Source organism: Bacillus rossius, chromosome 6 (genome assembly GCF_032445375.1).
Source record: "Bacillus rossius redtenbacheri isolate Brsri chromosome 6, Brsri_v3, whole genome shotgun sequence".
In the NCBI taxonomy this organism is placed as follows: Eukaryota; Metazoa; Arthropoda; class Insecta; order Phasmatodea; family Bacillidae; genus Bacillus; species Bacillus rossius.
Genome location: NC_086334.1, coordinates 10,623,690 through 10,639,814, shown reverse-complemented (window position 1 = coordinate 10,639,814; position 16,125 = coordinate 10,623,690). Strand labels below are relative to the sequence as shown.

The 16,125-nt window shown below is 39.0% G+C and overlaps 1 protein-coding gene across 1 annotated transcript; it reads left to right on the top strand.

Annotated features, from left to right (window-relative positions):
• Positions 1–634: 634 nt before the first annotated feature.
• Positions 635–14,660, top strand: LOC134533384 (uncharacterized). The gene is made up of 9 exons (XM_063370904.1): positions 635–700; positions 3,847–3,967; positions 6,370–6,521; positions 8,144–8,226; positions 8,716–8,819; positions 9,320–9,571; positions 11,681–12,026; positions 12,424–12,552; positions 13,689–14,660. Exons 2-9 carry the CDS (start codon positions 3,848–3,850, stop codon positions 13,733–13,735), a joined length of 1,233 nt encoding a protein of 410 aa, XP_063226974.1. The 5' UTR covers positions 635–700; position 3,847; the 3' UTR covers positions 13,736–14,660.
• The last annotated feature ends 1,465 nt before the right edge of the window (positions 14,661–16,125 follow it).

Sequence of the window (16,125 nt, the reverse complement as noted above, 5' to 3'; positions counted from 1 at the left end):
CGCCCGCCGGAGATTTCATTAAGAGCCACTAAAACCTCTAGGACCGCCCCGGGTCTCGATCACGAGACCGCGGGTGATGGCAATGTGGGCTAAGATAAAGAGACCCCGAAAGTTCACGGGCCGTACTATTCTAAACGTTATGTGAAGTGCACTTATCACCTAATTAAATCCAATTAAACCTGGTTAAACAACAAATGGCATACAAAGATTGCAGATTGAAAAAATAATGTCAATTAACTGCTGTTATTTGGTACATATTGTTGATACTGATTGGTCAAGCAAACTGTCAAATGATTATATTCACAATAAATGTTGGCCCCATAAATTCACTTCATTACATCCAAACTCTACTAATAGAAAACAGCTCTACTTCAATATTCAGTCTAGGGTTTTGATTCTTTCAGATTTACAGCTACTTATAAACTAAAAATAAAATAAAAATTTAGTAGGAATTACAATATTAGAAACCTTTTAAACATATTGTAATGAAGAAAATATTAAGATATTTTTTTTAAATATTGCTACTTGAAAAATTAATTTACCGTTCACTACGCTAAGCTCTAGGGAACATCTTATAAAAAAATGTTTTATCATGTTGGCAATGGTGTGGGATTACCGGGAACATATCATTTTACGTACATGCTTTCATTGCTTCGTCCGAGTTGTTATCCGAAAAGTTTGTAATTCATCATATTTACAGGTATGTTCGCATGTTCAGAGCTTACTTCGGTTGTTACAATCAAACATTTTTTTGAAAGTGTTCGGCTGTAATTCGGGATTTAAAACGAGTTGTGTTTATGACTTTTTCCTCGCTCATCGGTTAGTGTTGTCCGTTCCAATTAAAAACGTAGACAAAAGAAATGTTAAAGACAATTAATAATAACTATAACGTAAATATTCCTATCCACGCCTAAAATAAAACTTTGCTATGGGTGTAGTGGACTCTCAATTGCACATCAATTATAGTGGGTAGTGCTAATAGATTTATGGTCATTTTTTGACATGCACATAATTCATTAGATTTGGTCCAACATTTATAAAAACAATCAATTAAGCAGGTTATAATATTTTAAACATATTGTACAGTTGATATAACAAGTGCTATTTATGAATAGTTACGATGTCGCATTTACCGATGCAACCTTAACCAAATGATAATTTAATTTCAAGGCTTAATTCAGTGAGAAATTAGCTATGAAATAATATCAGAATTCTTTTGACGCTAACACAACCTGGCAATTGTAAATTTTCCACACTTATATTTCAGCCAAACGTTAATTTTCATATGTTTGAATTAATATTTGAGAGTAATAAACAATTTAAAAGACCATAGACTGCAGTTAACGAGCTAAACAGATTGTTTTGATAGCATCACAAACCCCTCAAAGGCAACAAGGATGCATAAAAGGACTCTTGTTACACAAGGCTGCATTGGCAATTCTGTAGGGATCTTTGCAACTATTCAGAAGGTCAACGTAAATGGCTGAAACCTTCAAGATGTACTTTTGAAAAATATTTTAGGGTAAAGATTCTTTTAAAAAGAATATAACTAACATTCAGAGGTAAAATTATCTAAACTGGATCAAAATGGCAATACAGTAATTATTTGCATTTTTTATCCACATTTCTGCAGTAAAGTATGATGAGGATTGTCACATTAATAACAGAAATGGAGGAAGTCTTTTGTTAAAATATTATGCAATTTGGCAGACAGCTTTGGCCGGAACATATAATTAAAAAATAAATATACTTTTTTTTATTCATTGCAAATGTTTGTACACAAAATTTTTAATAATTTTAATGTGATTGTTTTATAAGTTTATAAGAATATCCATTTTAAAAGTGATTTGTATGAAAATGAAGACTCTTTGGCTAAATGTTACTAGTGTCTTCCTGCTCAAAAAAAAAAAACAAACTATATTCTTGGCTCTTGGTTTTCCCAAGCTGCAGGAACCAAGACTTGGTTGACTCGAGACTGGATCATGGATCCGGACTGTGCCTGGCACGCTAGTGTGCAGTGAAGCCTCTGCAGGGGTGCCACGCTATTCTGGCAAATAAATATATACATTCAGGAACAAGTACAATTAAAAAATTAATAAAATATAACATGCAGGCAGTAGAGATTAATTTTTAACATAACATTTATTGATGAGGTACTACTGTAAATAAGAATTAATTTCTTATTTTAAAAGTAGACATTCCAGTTGTCCTATTTTTCCTACGTACCTAAGAGAGGAAAGTCGGAATGATGATCCTCCTTCAAAATATAATGGTCCAATATTTCATCCTTTTTTCTCTCTAGTGTTCCACACTTTTTTGAGTTACCTGTACTTTATTTTCCTTTATAAGTAACAATTGTTATTTTAGCAATTTTTGGCTCTTTTAACTGCTCTCTGCCACTCCTCATTTGTTTTATTTATTTCTGTAAGTAAATTTTTTCAAGATTTTTGATGGATGCAAGATATATTATTACAAGAATATGAATGAGTTTTTAATAGTTGCCAGTGTGAACATGTCACTTATTTCCTGGCCAGCTCCAGCGAAGATGACCGGTCAGAAAATTTTTGTTCAGAAATACAGTTAAACTAATCTTTTAATTTACATTTAAGAATAATCATGTTTTAAGCAGTGCCTCCAGATATTTAAAAAAAATATATAACTAAATAAATAAAAATTGTGTATATATTTTGAACACTGTTAACTTCTTATCAACATGAGTCCTTCGAGTTGGAGGAAGGGTGAAAGCTATGAGAAAGAGCAGTGACAGAATTCACTTTAAAGGAAACAGGGGGCCCCTTCTCCCATCTCATGGGACCACTCGCCTCGTTTTCCACACGCAAAGAATCTGGGTTTACTCCGTCAGGAATTGAACCTGTACAGCCTTGCAGGGAGGCGTAAAGAGGCGCAAATTATTAAATGCTGAGGTGTGTGTTGCACACCACACTGAACAGCAAATGTACTCCAGATTGCAAATATGCAAGATTTTGTTAACTTTCTTTGTTCCAGCCAGCAATTCTCTCATGATAGTACCAGAGGTGCAAGTAACTAAATTATCTGTTATATGTTATTTGTTAGTTTCTTGTAGTTGGTCAGGATTTTGTGGCTTCCTTTCTAGTAAAGGTACCATCTCTATAATAACTGTTATTTTATTGTTTCATATGCATTGTGATAAAACTAACATACTCCAAATGACATACTTTGATTTATAATTATAATTTTTTATTTATTTATCCATTTTTTTTGCTTTTGTAAATTTGTATGTATCTTATTAAATTACTGTTATTGGTAACTTGGTTATTAGTGCTTGATTTGGAATGTAGTGCTAAACTGTCTTAAAATTGATTTCACCTGAACAAGCCATTTGGTTGGAGATATGTAATTTACAAATTCAATATAGGCTATTCGTCATTAAATATACTGGTAAAAATCTGCTTTAGGTATCTTTACGTGTTGCAAGGAAACAACAAAAGATCTCTTTTTTTGTGGGTAATTTAAAATTTTTCAAAAGCTGCTAATCCCAACAATTGTTAACTATATTTTTAAATTAAATTAAATGAATCCTGCTGCTTCTAGACTTTACCCACTCTTTATCCTGTGCCTCACTTCATCCCGTTTCTTTATGCTCCACTCATCAGCTGGTACGTCGCAACAACCTTCCTGCCCCCATTCTGTCTTTTAGATTACACAAAATTCTTATATTCATGCGGAATATAATCTGTTTACATTCACGAAAGTTACAATGGTTTGTTATATGTAAATAATTTTAAAAAACTTTAGTCGATAAAGTTGTGTATATTTTAGAGTTGGTACAGTCTATATGTATGTTTGCTGTGTTTAACATTGTAGAATGAAGAAAATACTTCTGCGAGAAAATGACGATGACTTGTTTGACTGTCCAATGATAGAAAATGACCACATACTATTCGACAAGAATTCTAAGTATGTGTACAAAATGATAGGTACACAGGTAAGATCTGAATAGCTGAACATTTTAATTATTATATAAGTGTTCTCTGGTTTGTTTGTTACATATTTCAAATGTAAACGTTGTATTTGTGTTCGGGGCCTTGCACCACATTCTGGTGTACAACAAGAGTCGGGGGCAACAGGACCCTGACTGCCCCCATCAGAGTCATCAGAATGTTAATTAAAGTGGTGTGGCTGAACCTTATTCCAGCAGAAAATTCTGTATTTCATGAAAACAAATTTAAAGTACACCCTGTGAGGATAGTGGAATATGAACCATCATTAGCCTGGTATGTGGTACTGCAGCCAAGAGATCATTAGCAGAGTGTCCACATTCTGGAAAGTCAAGGAATTTAAAATTGGTCAGAAAAAGTCAGGAAATTTACTTTAAATCTTGGAAAAGTCATGGAAACTCCCCAGTGGTAGTAATTTTGTAGGAAAACTTAATGGTCCAGTCCGCAGTCACTGAGACTATGAAATATCTTTTTTTTTTCTCCTTCAAATTGGGTTGTAGTGCATAGTCAGACACAATAAAATTGTGTATTTAAGGTTCTGTTTGAAATTTCATTGTTTAATATAATTCTCAGCCAGCTATGAGAATTTTCAGGCTGTATTTGCTGTTTCCGTTCAAAAAATTGCAAAAAAGGTAAATTATTTTTAAATGGGCGTTCACATGCAGCCATCCCAGTCGAGAGTTTCAAACACACTGGCGCTGGGCTCACTAGCGTTTTTTCCTCGACCATTGAGTCCCGCTGCATCTGCATCTGCAGCTCTGATGCACAATGGCTGGGGCCTTAGTAGATGCGAGGGGCAGGGGCGCAACAACTAAATTTCCAAGGGGGGGGGGGGGCAATATACCTTTTTATAAAGAATCATCGATCCCCCCTATTGAAGCGGGGGGCCCGGGAAAATTTGTATTTCAAGATGGAAAATGGTGCTATTTAAGCAGTTTTATTATCTAAAAATTGATTACACAGCACTTTTTTGCCCCTATTTGCCCTCACTTCAAGGTTTCAGAAGGGGGGCAAAATACCCTTCCCCCCCCTCCCCCTGTTGCACCCCTAGCGAGGGGCATTGTGGTTTTAGCTTGGTTGGCAGTCCTTTGGATCTTGAAGTTGCTGTTGTCCTAAGTTTATTATTAAATTAATTGAAAATATAAAGTTTAGCATACTAAAGGGTTAAATTAAACACTAACTAATAAAGTTACAGGGTTTTGCTGATAATTTACCATTGTAAGATAGTAAGAAAAGTATGTGATTAATTCCAAATGTTTTTACATTTTTATTTAAAGTATGCCATCTTTTACTACTTCTCTTTCATTCTATTTGATTATATGCTCAGAATAATTAATATTAAACAGTTATTTTGCCTCATTAGAGGAACCTGCATTATTTTAAAATATTTGAAACAATTTTTAGAATGTAGAAAAAATTTATTATCTTAATTATTAGTAGTTATGCTTAGTATTATTGAAACAATCACACAACTCTCCTGTTTTTCCCACAGGAATTCAAATGTGCAAAATTCAGAGTTACAGATTTAGAAAATAACAGCGATATCCTTAACCAAATAAAACCAAACTCTACTAGTTTTTATTTCTTCAGGTGTAAAATTTAGTATGTATAATAAGCTTGCATTAAAATTTAATTTTAATTTACCTAGATGAAAGTACTAACCATTTAGGTGCAGTAAGATTCCACCATTTTTTTTCTTAAACTGTATACTCACATGTGTTACAACTTTTAAGGTGAAATTTCGGAAAATGATGAATCAGCAAAGGTATTTTGAAATTTGTGATTAAATTGTTACTATTAGGTTGTTAAAGTTTGGGTTGCAGTTTAACTCTGTGTGGTACGCAGGCCACTTGGTTGTTTCCAGCCACTCTCTGAACCCCTGCACCCCTCTTCCCCCTCATGCAGGGGTGCAACAACAGGGGGGGCAAGGGTATTTTGCCCCCCCTCTGAAACCTTGAAGTGGGGGCAAACAGGGGCAAAAAATTGCTATGTAATCAATTTTTAGATAATAAAACTGCTTAAATAGCACCATTTTCCACCTTGAAATACAAATTTTCCCGGGGGAGGACCCCCGGGCCCCCCGCTTCAATAGGGGGGATCGATGATTCTTTATAAAAAGGTATATTGCCCCACCTTTGGAAATTTAGTTGTTGCGCCCCTGCCCTCATGCAGTAGTCCTGCTCTGCCCCAGTTGCTTCCAAGCACAGGGCATTCCTAATCACTGACTGCTCGGTAGAGAACAACCCAAAAACTAGACTTTTGAAACAGAGAATCTGATCGAGCTACTACCTAACATAGGAAGCCATGATTGCATCCACAGTGCCCTGCCATTTTACAAGACGGCAGTTTTCGAGTGCTGACGGAGCTGTGCCGTGTCTCCTTGCTCCAGCCGACCGGCTTCTGGATCCAGTTCGTGGCGACGTTCCGGGCACACATGTACGCGCAAGGCTACGTGGCTTGGATGGACGAACGCTTGGCGCTCGCGGAGCAGGCATTCGTTACCATGCTCGACGCCCTCACGGAGGAGGACTGCGAGCTCAGGTGTGCTCGCTCAGTGATTCTCAAACACCGTCATTTTTAAATAATGCTGTAACAGTATTGCAGAAAAAAATGTCACACCACTGGTTTTTTTGACGTGTCCGAATTCAAGTATTTAGTACTTGTGTAGTAGTGAACTTGCATTCTTGGGTACGTCATTTGCCCTTGTGGCGTACTTTGACAAATCCGGATGGTTTCAATGTTTGGCCATTTCAGACGATACTAGCAAGCAAAAACAGGTTGTTTACCTTTTATTTTTTTTCTGCAATTAAATTATATTATAAATACTTAAATTGTTCACATTGTTTGAATGACATTATTAATGTTTAACACTTCATTAGTGTTACACAAATTTACAACACTACTTTATGATGGCTTGCTGTGTAGAGGGTGTTCAGATACCTGAAAGGGGCTACAGACTTGAAATTAGTGTTTGATAATGAAAGGGAACCGTGACTTTCTTAGCTACAGTGATGCAGATTGGAGGAGTGACGATAATAACACACACTCAATTACTGGCTGAAGCATCAAGGTTCATGGGCTATTATGAAGCAAAGAATGGTTGTCTTGAGCACAGTCGAAGCTGAATACAAGTCACTCAGCTTCGCTGTTTAGGAAGTCTTGTGGTTTAGAATGCAGTGCAGTGAACTGCAACCCGAACATGAGCGCAAGCTATCCATTAGGTATTGTGACAGCAAAGGGGCAATACATCTAGCTAAAAACAATGTAACCAGCCAAAGATACAAACGCATATATCAGGCATCATTTTGTTAGGGAGCATGGCCAAGACAAAACTATTGATGTCGATTATAAATAACAGATTACACGATATCAGACATTTTGACAAACTCCCTAACCAGGAAAAAAAAAACCACTTCATTTAAAATTAATTCTTGTGTTTATTGTCGAAGCTTGTTTATTGCTTGCTTATTCCTATATTGAGTGTGTTTGTTTTTTAATATCATGAATTGAAAGGTTTTTTTTGTGGTACTTTCAAACAATTTAAGAGGAAGTGTTGGTTTGTAAATTGTTTAAACCTTAACTGGCTCGAGTGGTGTATCCCCCGCTCTTGTTTTTTCTTTGTATCCGGTTATAGTGTGTATGGCACGGCCATTGCCGTTTGTGTGTGATGTTTATCATGTGTAGTAAAAGACGATCAGTACTTAATGACCAACACATTATTATTTAAACTGCATATACCCAGCAATTTACTGACATACTTAGAAATACCGTACTTCACGTATAGTTCAGACAACCCTTATGATGTCACTTTTGGGTCTAAAAATTTATAAGTATATTATATACTTCAGGAAAATTCTGACACGACCTGTATCAAAACACCACAGAATTATGTCTGTTGTTCATGAAGTAACACATACATAGCAAAGAAAATTTTAACACCTCAAGGAGCTATTTTAATTCATATGTCAGACAGCTACATCAAACTGTGTTAAAATTTAGAAATTTCTTAAGTTTTCATATAAAATAAGTTTATAACATGTAAGTTGGCTATCAAAGTAATATTTTGTGTAAATCTGGTGAATAATGTATAATGTTTTTTCTTTTAATTCAGAGAAATTTTTCTATAACTTGTATTAATTGTTTTTGTATTTTATTTGTTTCAGGAATAAAAGAATTAGTAAAATTTTTACTGATGTTAAAATATTGCAATCCACGTACGGTGTAAAAGATTGTCAGCAGTTTTCATGTAAGTTTTAATGTTTCAAGTTTTGTGTTTTGCCACTCAAAATGTTCTTACTAATATTAGGAATGGTTCATTCATAGGAATACTTTCACTGTGAAATTAATTATAATCTTTATTTTACCATGATAAGCAAATTTTCTGTCTATATTTATGTCACTTGAGATACGTGTATAACAAAATTTATGATAGAGTTACATCACAGCTTTAATGAAATTAATAATTCTGAGTGTGTAGTTGTGGTAAATCAGTGTATGTTTCCTTAATTAAACTTAGCTGCTGATGTAGCACTTGAAACTTGTACATCAAGCTACACATATGCACTCCAAGTATTGTAAAACATCATAATCCAGTAATCATCAACAAATTTTTGATCAGCACATGCATATTTATGGAAAAATTTCAGTGGCCGCCAATTCAGACGATACATTCGAGGCGTGTGTGCGGGTAGGCACCGAGCAGTTGGCAGCAATGTACCTGTGTTTGTGCTCGTAGCCCTGAGAAGCCTGAGCGGCAAGCCGTGGGCGTCCTCGCTGTCGAGTCCTCAGGCACAGCAGGCGCTCGTCAGGCTGTACGGCACGAACGAGCACGTCGCCAAGGTGAGGTGCACACGTGCGCACGACAATGCCAGCCTCTCTCTTTGTGCCCACCGCTCTCTGCCAGCGAGCGGGCGCGTCCAAGTGCCATCTCACTTCTTCAAACTAGACATTCATTGCACTGAGGCGTCTGCAAAATATATATTTATGTGTATGTGTATATAGAGAGAGAGAGAGCAGTGACAAAACCTTGATAATTTTACCATCTCCTGTGAGTGTGTCCACCTGCCAATTTCTTGTCATAAGAAATTCATAAAAAATGCACCAGAATATCTCGGTAAAATAGTGTTGTGTAGGTGGCAAAGAAAAGTCATCTTAGCCAGGCATGATTGTGACTTGTTGCATGTTCAGTTTTTGTAGGCAGTGTGGTTTTTGTTGAATGTCATTGAAATTTAATTTTTTGAGCTATTCCAAGAACGTTATAACTGAGGTGTACTTCATGCGAATGCTGTGTATTTGCACGGATCACGTACGTCGGCAGTGAGCCACGCGTCGTGTTCCAGACGTCGAGGGTGTTCCTGCTGTGGAGCCGGTTCGCGGGCGCGCTGGCCGTGTGCTTCAAGCGCTGGAAGCGGGCCGGGCCGGCGAGGGACGGGCGTGCCGCGCCGTGGACGCCGCCGGCCCACTGGCGCGACAAGGGCAAGCGGGCGCGCGCCCTCACCTTCGAGCTGCGCCTGAAGACGCGCTGGGCGTACGGCCTTGGCCGCCTGACGGGCGTGCCCGCATCCTCCATCGCCTGGCTGCCAAGCCTCGACGTGAGTCACGCTGAACCGAGACCTTGCGATCTGCAGTTCCGAGTGTCTTTGTGAATGCTAGCCCTATTGCTAATAAATAGTTGTTGGCAGGGCCGGTGCAAGGTAAATTGGCGCCCTAGACGAAAAACCTTAATTTCCCCCCCCCCCCCTCCTTTTTTTTCCCCAACCGCCCCCCCTCCCTCCCCGGGCCAGACACCCAAGAAAAAATTGTCCTTGCTTCAAAATACATCACGTAAGCCTAATATTTTTTCAACAATCAAATGTAAGCAGGCTTGTGTTTTTTTTTTTTTTTTTTTTTTACTTATTACAAATCATAAACAGGTCACCGTGGACTTTAAATAATTACTTATATCAATATAAACATTCCAAACTGTTACAAAAATCCATTATCATCTAGTTTCAATAATCGTTAAACATATTATATGAGCTGTTGTGTGTCGTGCTGCGCTGCCCCCAGCTACTTGGCGCCCTGGGCGGTTGCCTAGTTCGCCTGTATGGACGCGCCGGCCCTGGTTGTTGGGCTTCAAGTGATAGGGTCAACTGTGTTGTTTGTAGTCGTTTTCTGGATTAGATGAAACATGTTTGTGCATGACAGTCAATTGAGCACTTTTGTAACGAAAAAAAAAAATTAATTTATTATTTAGAATAATATTTTCAGACATTAGTATTTTAATTTAAAGTATATTTATAAAAAAAAATTTTTATACATATTTTAGTAATGTATGAACAAGTATACGTGTACACGAAACAGATAAAATGCAAACTGTAGTTTCACGAATAAATTTGGCTGCAATGGATATATGCTCATTTAATTTTCTGATGTTTTCATGCGCTGCTCTGAGCTTAATGTTACTTTGGGCTATTTAGAAGCATCTCCGAACCCTAGCTTCGCTGAATGAGGTCAGTCTCATTCTCCCCACGTGGACTAGTAGTGTTGCTGGCTCCACAGTTGCTGATGTCATTGCCTAACACAATCATGTTTGCCATTGCTACTAAGTCATACAGGTATCACTGCAGGAAACTGGTGGCGAACAACTGTCAGTATTTATGTTTGTAACAATTAGTATAGAGCTACTTGAGCCGAACAGCAGTGAGAGCTCTAGACTTGGCAGGGCCCTGACTGGGCTGCCCGGAACTTCAGTTTCGACTATGGTTTTGCTAATTCATCTTAAATGTTGGCACTGCAGGTGCGTCAGTATCAAAGGGCCAGCATGGGCTCTGGGTGGTTGCGTGGCCCTGATAACCAGTCCTCCAACAAGGTGGTGTGCCCGCCACTTCATTTGGCACAGGTGGTTTTGCAGAGCCGTAATAATATACAGGCTGGCCATGAATATGTGTTACAAATTGATAGGGATGGTAGATGTAAATGTTTGAAAAACATTTTATTAAGAAACCCATGTCCGGAAATGCATCCTTATACCTGAAAATGTGCAACAAAGTAACGGGTAGGTAGGCAACTAGGCGACAACAAGCCAGTAAAAACATGTTGTGTTGTCTTACCTACTACCCGATTTGACGATCAGTGACCGCACGAGTCACCGTGCATGTGTTACACTCGCTATTGTGGCAGTTTCAGAGGCGACATGGATGGCTACACATATCGGCTAGCTCTGCCAGTGTGTAGCCATCCATGTCGCCTCTGCAACTGCCACAATAGCGAGTGTAACACATGCACGGTGACTCGTGCGGTCACTGATCATCAAATCGGGTAGTAGGTAAGACAACACAACATGTTTTTACTGGCTTATTGTCACCTAGTTCCCTACCTACCCCTGTTACTTTGTCGCGCAGTTTCAGGTATAAGGATGCATTTCCGAACATGGGTTTCTTAATAAAATGTTTTTCAAACATCTACATCTACCATCCCTATCAATTGGTAACACATATTCATGGCCATCCTGTATATTCATTGAATGATTTTGTAAGACAAGAACCCAACTTTGAATGAGGGAATGAAAATAGTTGTTGGTGGATCTTGGAGTTGATGATATCCAGTCCTTGACATGACTCAAAAACTTGCTAACGTTAAGTCTGCAGAACCCCATATTTACTGCCATTTGTGTCGGGCAGTACTCAGCGGTGTGTTGTACACCACACGCGTGTGCACAGGCCGAGGAACTGAAGGCCTTGCTGGGGCGGCTGCCCCTCTACAGCGGCACCCAGCTGGAGGCCTACAGGGCAGCGCCGCTCAGCCCCTGGGACGCCGACGCAGACAGCTACTTGCGCGCCCTGGCGCGGGGGTCACCAGGCACGCTGCCCTTGGTGCCGTACACTTGCCCCCCGCCCCCTCCCCCGCCCCGACACTCGCCCCGCGACGACCGGCGCTCCTATCTCAACCGCGGCCAGATGATGTTGCTGCAGTACTTCATCGAGGAGATGATGTTCCGATCCTTCGTGAGAGAAGTCTATCGTCGAGCTGGCTCGTCTTCCGACACTGATGACGAAGTTGATCAAGGTACGTAGCAACAAGCCCCACGTTCGCAACGTAGTGTTGCTTGGGGCCGCTCACTTCTTGCTTGCGAGGCCACACCCCTCAGTTTACCTAAAACACATGGAATGTTAGGAATGACTTCTTTTCCTGTCTCTTTATACCATCATCTGCTGCTGTGCAACCTTCTCAGCTGCCACTCTCCAGCAACCTCGGAAGTGTACAGACACAACATTGCCATTGCCGAACTTATGGTGGCATTGTGCAAATGTAAAGAAATGCCTGTTGGTAGTCTCATCTACAGACGGTATTAAACAGTTATATGGCTGAAGCTAAGTAGATGTAGAAACCTTTTATGGCTTGAGCAGAAGCAAGTTACCCAAGACGAAACATGACGAAACTCCAGTGTTCATGTGTGTTTCAGAGGAGGGCCTGCGCAGTTGTGCCAACTGCAGCGTGCCGGAGCCGCAGCCAGGCTACTACAAGATCTGCAAGCTGTGCAAGGTCGAGCGTGTCAGCACGCCCAGGTTCTACTGCAGCCGCCAGTGCCAAGGTGCGTCAACTATCCCTCCAGCAAGCTGTGTTATATCTGTGTACATTCATGTTCATTACAAGCGCGGCTCCAGAATTGGGCCGGTGGGGGTGGCAGCCCATTCCGAGACTAATTTTATTGATTAGTGTATATTTATGTTTACTTAAATATTTAATTTCTTTTGCTAAACTTTTATCTCATCAAAAGTTGCATGGAGCTACTAAGGTTCTGTATTTGAAACCTGTAATTTGTAAATAATATTCCAAGGCCAATATCTGGCCACTTTCATTTTTTGCAACTACGACCTTTCTTTGTGCGATAGCCCCTCCCGAAAAGTCATCCTGAAGCCGCAATTGATTCTTTATGTTACGTTACTTACCAGTGTTAAAGATTTTATTAGGAATAGTTATCAAAATTTGTTTGTTCGCAAAGCAAAATTTATTTTGTTGGTCACTAACTTAAATGATAGAAATCATCATAAATTCATATATCCTAACATCCTGCTGGCTTTTAAATCTCATAGTTTCTCCCAGTGTACAGTCAGTTAAGTTTTTATCATTTTTATTTTATTTTTTTTAAAAACCTTCTTTCTTACCTTTCTTCTGTGTACTGTCCAGCATTTGGAATATTTTCTTTCTCTTCTGCTTGCTCTTTCCTGAAACGCTCTCGGCGTTAGCCCTGACATCCTAAACCTACTTTATCCTAGCCCATTTGTGAGACGAGGGCCTGTCAGATTGTAAAGAAAATTACAAAGCATAAACTTAAAAATTTGATCCATTGATTTTCTTTATATTTGCTTTAAAAAATTACAGTGGAACTTAAAAAGTGTACTATTTATAGATTAAATTACTAATTGTTCGCATCAGAATTCTTGAACCCCTCGTAAAGTTTTCAGTCTCATAGTGGTATGGATAGCTCTGACATTAAAACAGATGTCTTCCAGCTACCTGATCATAAGGTAACGTTACGGCCTTTACTTGCTCATGATGACTCACCACTGCTTGCCATTCCCTATCAAACAGTGACCACTCGTTACTTGTTTCTTGTATGTGTGTGTCGTCCAAACTGCTAAAGCCTTCGGCTGTTGGTGGGCATGTTACAAATGTATAAATAAATTTGTATTACGAGTACTGATCTTGTTTGATTCTCTTCCTCAGTATACGACTGGAAAAGGTTCCACAAACGAGAGCACAAGAGGAAATAAGAAGTCAAATAGTCATCATGCATGTCCATATTTCGAAGAAGCCAAAATAGTGCATGAAATGGGATATGGGTTGTATAGTGTTTTAAATATTGTGTTTTTTTTTACAAGTATTAAACCCTTGACGTTTACTTTCTAGTGTAAGTTAGTTACATGTGTTGCCAAAGAGAAACAGATATCATGTTTAACCTGTAATATTTTAGATTTTAGTTTCACTAAAGTGGAAAGATTATTTATGATTCAGCAACATTATGTGATGTAGTGTCTTTGCCTGTATTCATAGAACGAGTGCAAATGCTTCTCGGAGCATTAGTTTCTCAAACTTGTGAGTATTAATTGTTTTCATGCAGTGGCCACTCCTAAAAAGAGGTCCTGGTCAGCTCTAAGTGACTGCAGATGAGTAGCAGCACTGTTTTTGGTTTCATATTTGCCAAAGGTTGTAGCACTGTGAACTTCCGTCTTGTTTGAGCTGTTCAGTTGTATTCATGTAATGCATGAAATAGAGAGAGCTCACTAATGTTTATATACTATATTTTCAGGGCTTTTTATATTCTGATGTTTTAAGTTTGTATAGTTAAATCTTCTTAGTTGAGTTGTCAATGTAGTTTTTGTATGTTAATGGCACTGGTGTAATTGCTCTGAGTATATTCAGAATAATATGTTTGTTTACGTAGCTAGCACTGTCTGCTTTCGTAAGATTTTAAGGATTAGGGAAGTGAATTAACTTGCAAGTAAAATCTTGTGGGAAAAATCGTTTTATAGTATTGTTTAAATTGTTTTATAGTATTCTTTTATAACATAAAACCTTTCACATTTCTTAAATCAGGTGGCCGAGCATCATCACTTCTTTAATCTACAACTCAGGCATTCTTTTTTCATCTTACTTCAATAAGTTCCATTGATAACATATAGCAAACCCCATTTCAGAACACGGGTTCTTTCCCCCCCCCCCCCCCCCCCCCCCCCCCCTGCAATCGCTCTTTGTGACTGTCTCCCGGAGCGAGAGCAGAAAGCACTGCTCTTTGAGAACACAAGGGGCACACCTGTGATGCGAATGACACACGAATAACTGTTTATTATGACAAACACAACAGAACCTGAAATAACGTTAAAAGAGCACAAATCACAGAAAGAGCCAACCACGTGAACATACCTGGGTTGACTAAAATAACAATCTCGTATCATGGAAGTTAGCATCTCCATAAGAGTGCAAACTAATATTAATAATGAAAGATTTCTTATTGTATTATTTTTGTTTTTGTTTGAAATATTACTGTTTGTCTGTTTATTATATTTTCTTGGCATTGACACGGGGGGGGGGGGGGGGGGTCGATTGGTCGGCTTTACGGTGGATTGTTGATTTCTTATTGTTTTGTTTTTGTTTGAAATATTACTGTTTGTCTGTTTATTATATTTTCTTGGCATTGACACGGGGGGGGGGGGGGGGGGTCGATCGGTCGGCTTTACGGTGGATTGTTAGTGGGCGCCACCACGTGGTACGGCACGTGGACCCGGTGAGACTCCTAACTCAGGGCGTGACGTCGCCCATGTGAAACGTGATATCCCCCCTTGAAAACATCTAGCACTAATTCCTGCCTGCTCTCAGCGTCGGGCACGCTTTTCCCTACGAAGTGGGCTCTCAGGCGTCCCACACGCCGTCACTCTCCACGTGGTCACACAGATTGAAAATAAAAGAATAATACGTGAAATTCACACACCTGATTTATTCCGCTAATTCCGCTCACACAAGTACACGGTTGAGGCTATGCAAAACGCCCGCGGCACGAATTGGTTTATAGGTGATGAGCCACCACGTGGTCCCATGTTGAATTACGTAGTACAAGATAAAAGACCGAGACTGGCCGTAAATTAATTAATAAAGCAGTCCCCCGACCGAGAGCTGCTCCGAGGACTAAAAGAAAGCGATTGAAATGAAATTAAAGTTAACAGAATTACTTGGCAGAGAATACAAGCGGTGAGGTCCCCGGAGTGCTGATGTGTCTGCTCTCGGTCGTTGATGGCGGAAGACTGGGATGAGATCATGGCTCGCTCGACTAACATGGCGTCCTCCCGCAGAAACAATTACCGTTAAAAGATATTAGCGAATTTGTGCCACGGGAAATTAAATTAACATGACAATAAAGCGTTGAAAATTATGTAACAATTTTTGAATGAATTGAAAAGATTGTACAAATTATAATTATTAAGATTTAAATTTAATTATTGTCTGGCTTCGGGTTTCCTCGGGAATGTCCGGAAACGCTATGATATTTTAATGTATAAGTTAAAAAATAAAAGTACATAAAACCCTCCTGGCCGATCTGCCGTCACGTTGCACTTAGGGAATATAAAAACAAACAACACAATTACATATACTTATGTTTTTAGGGGTA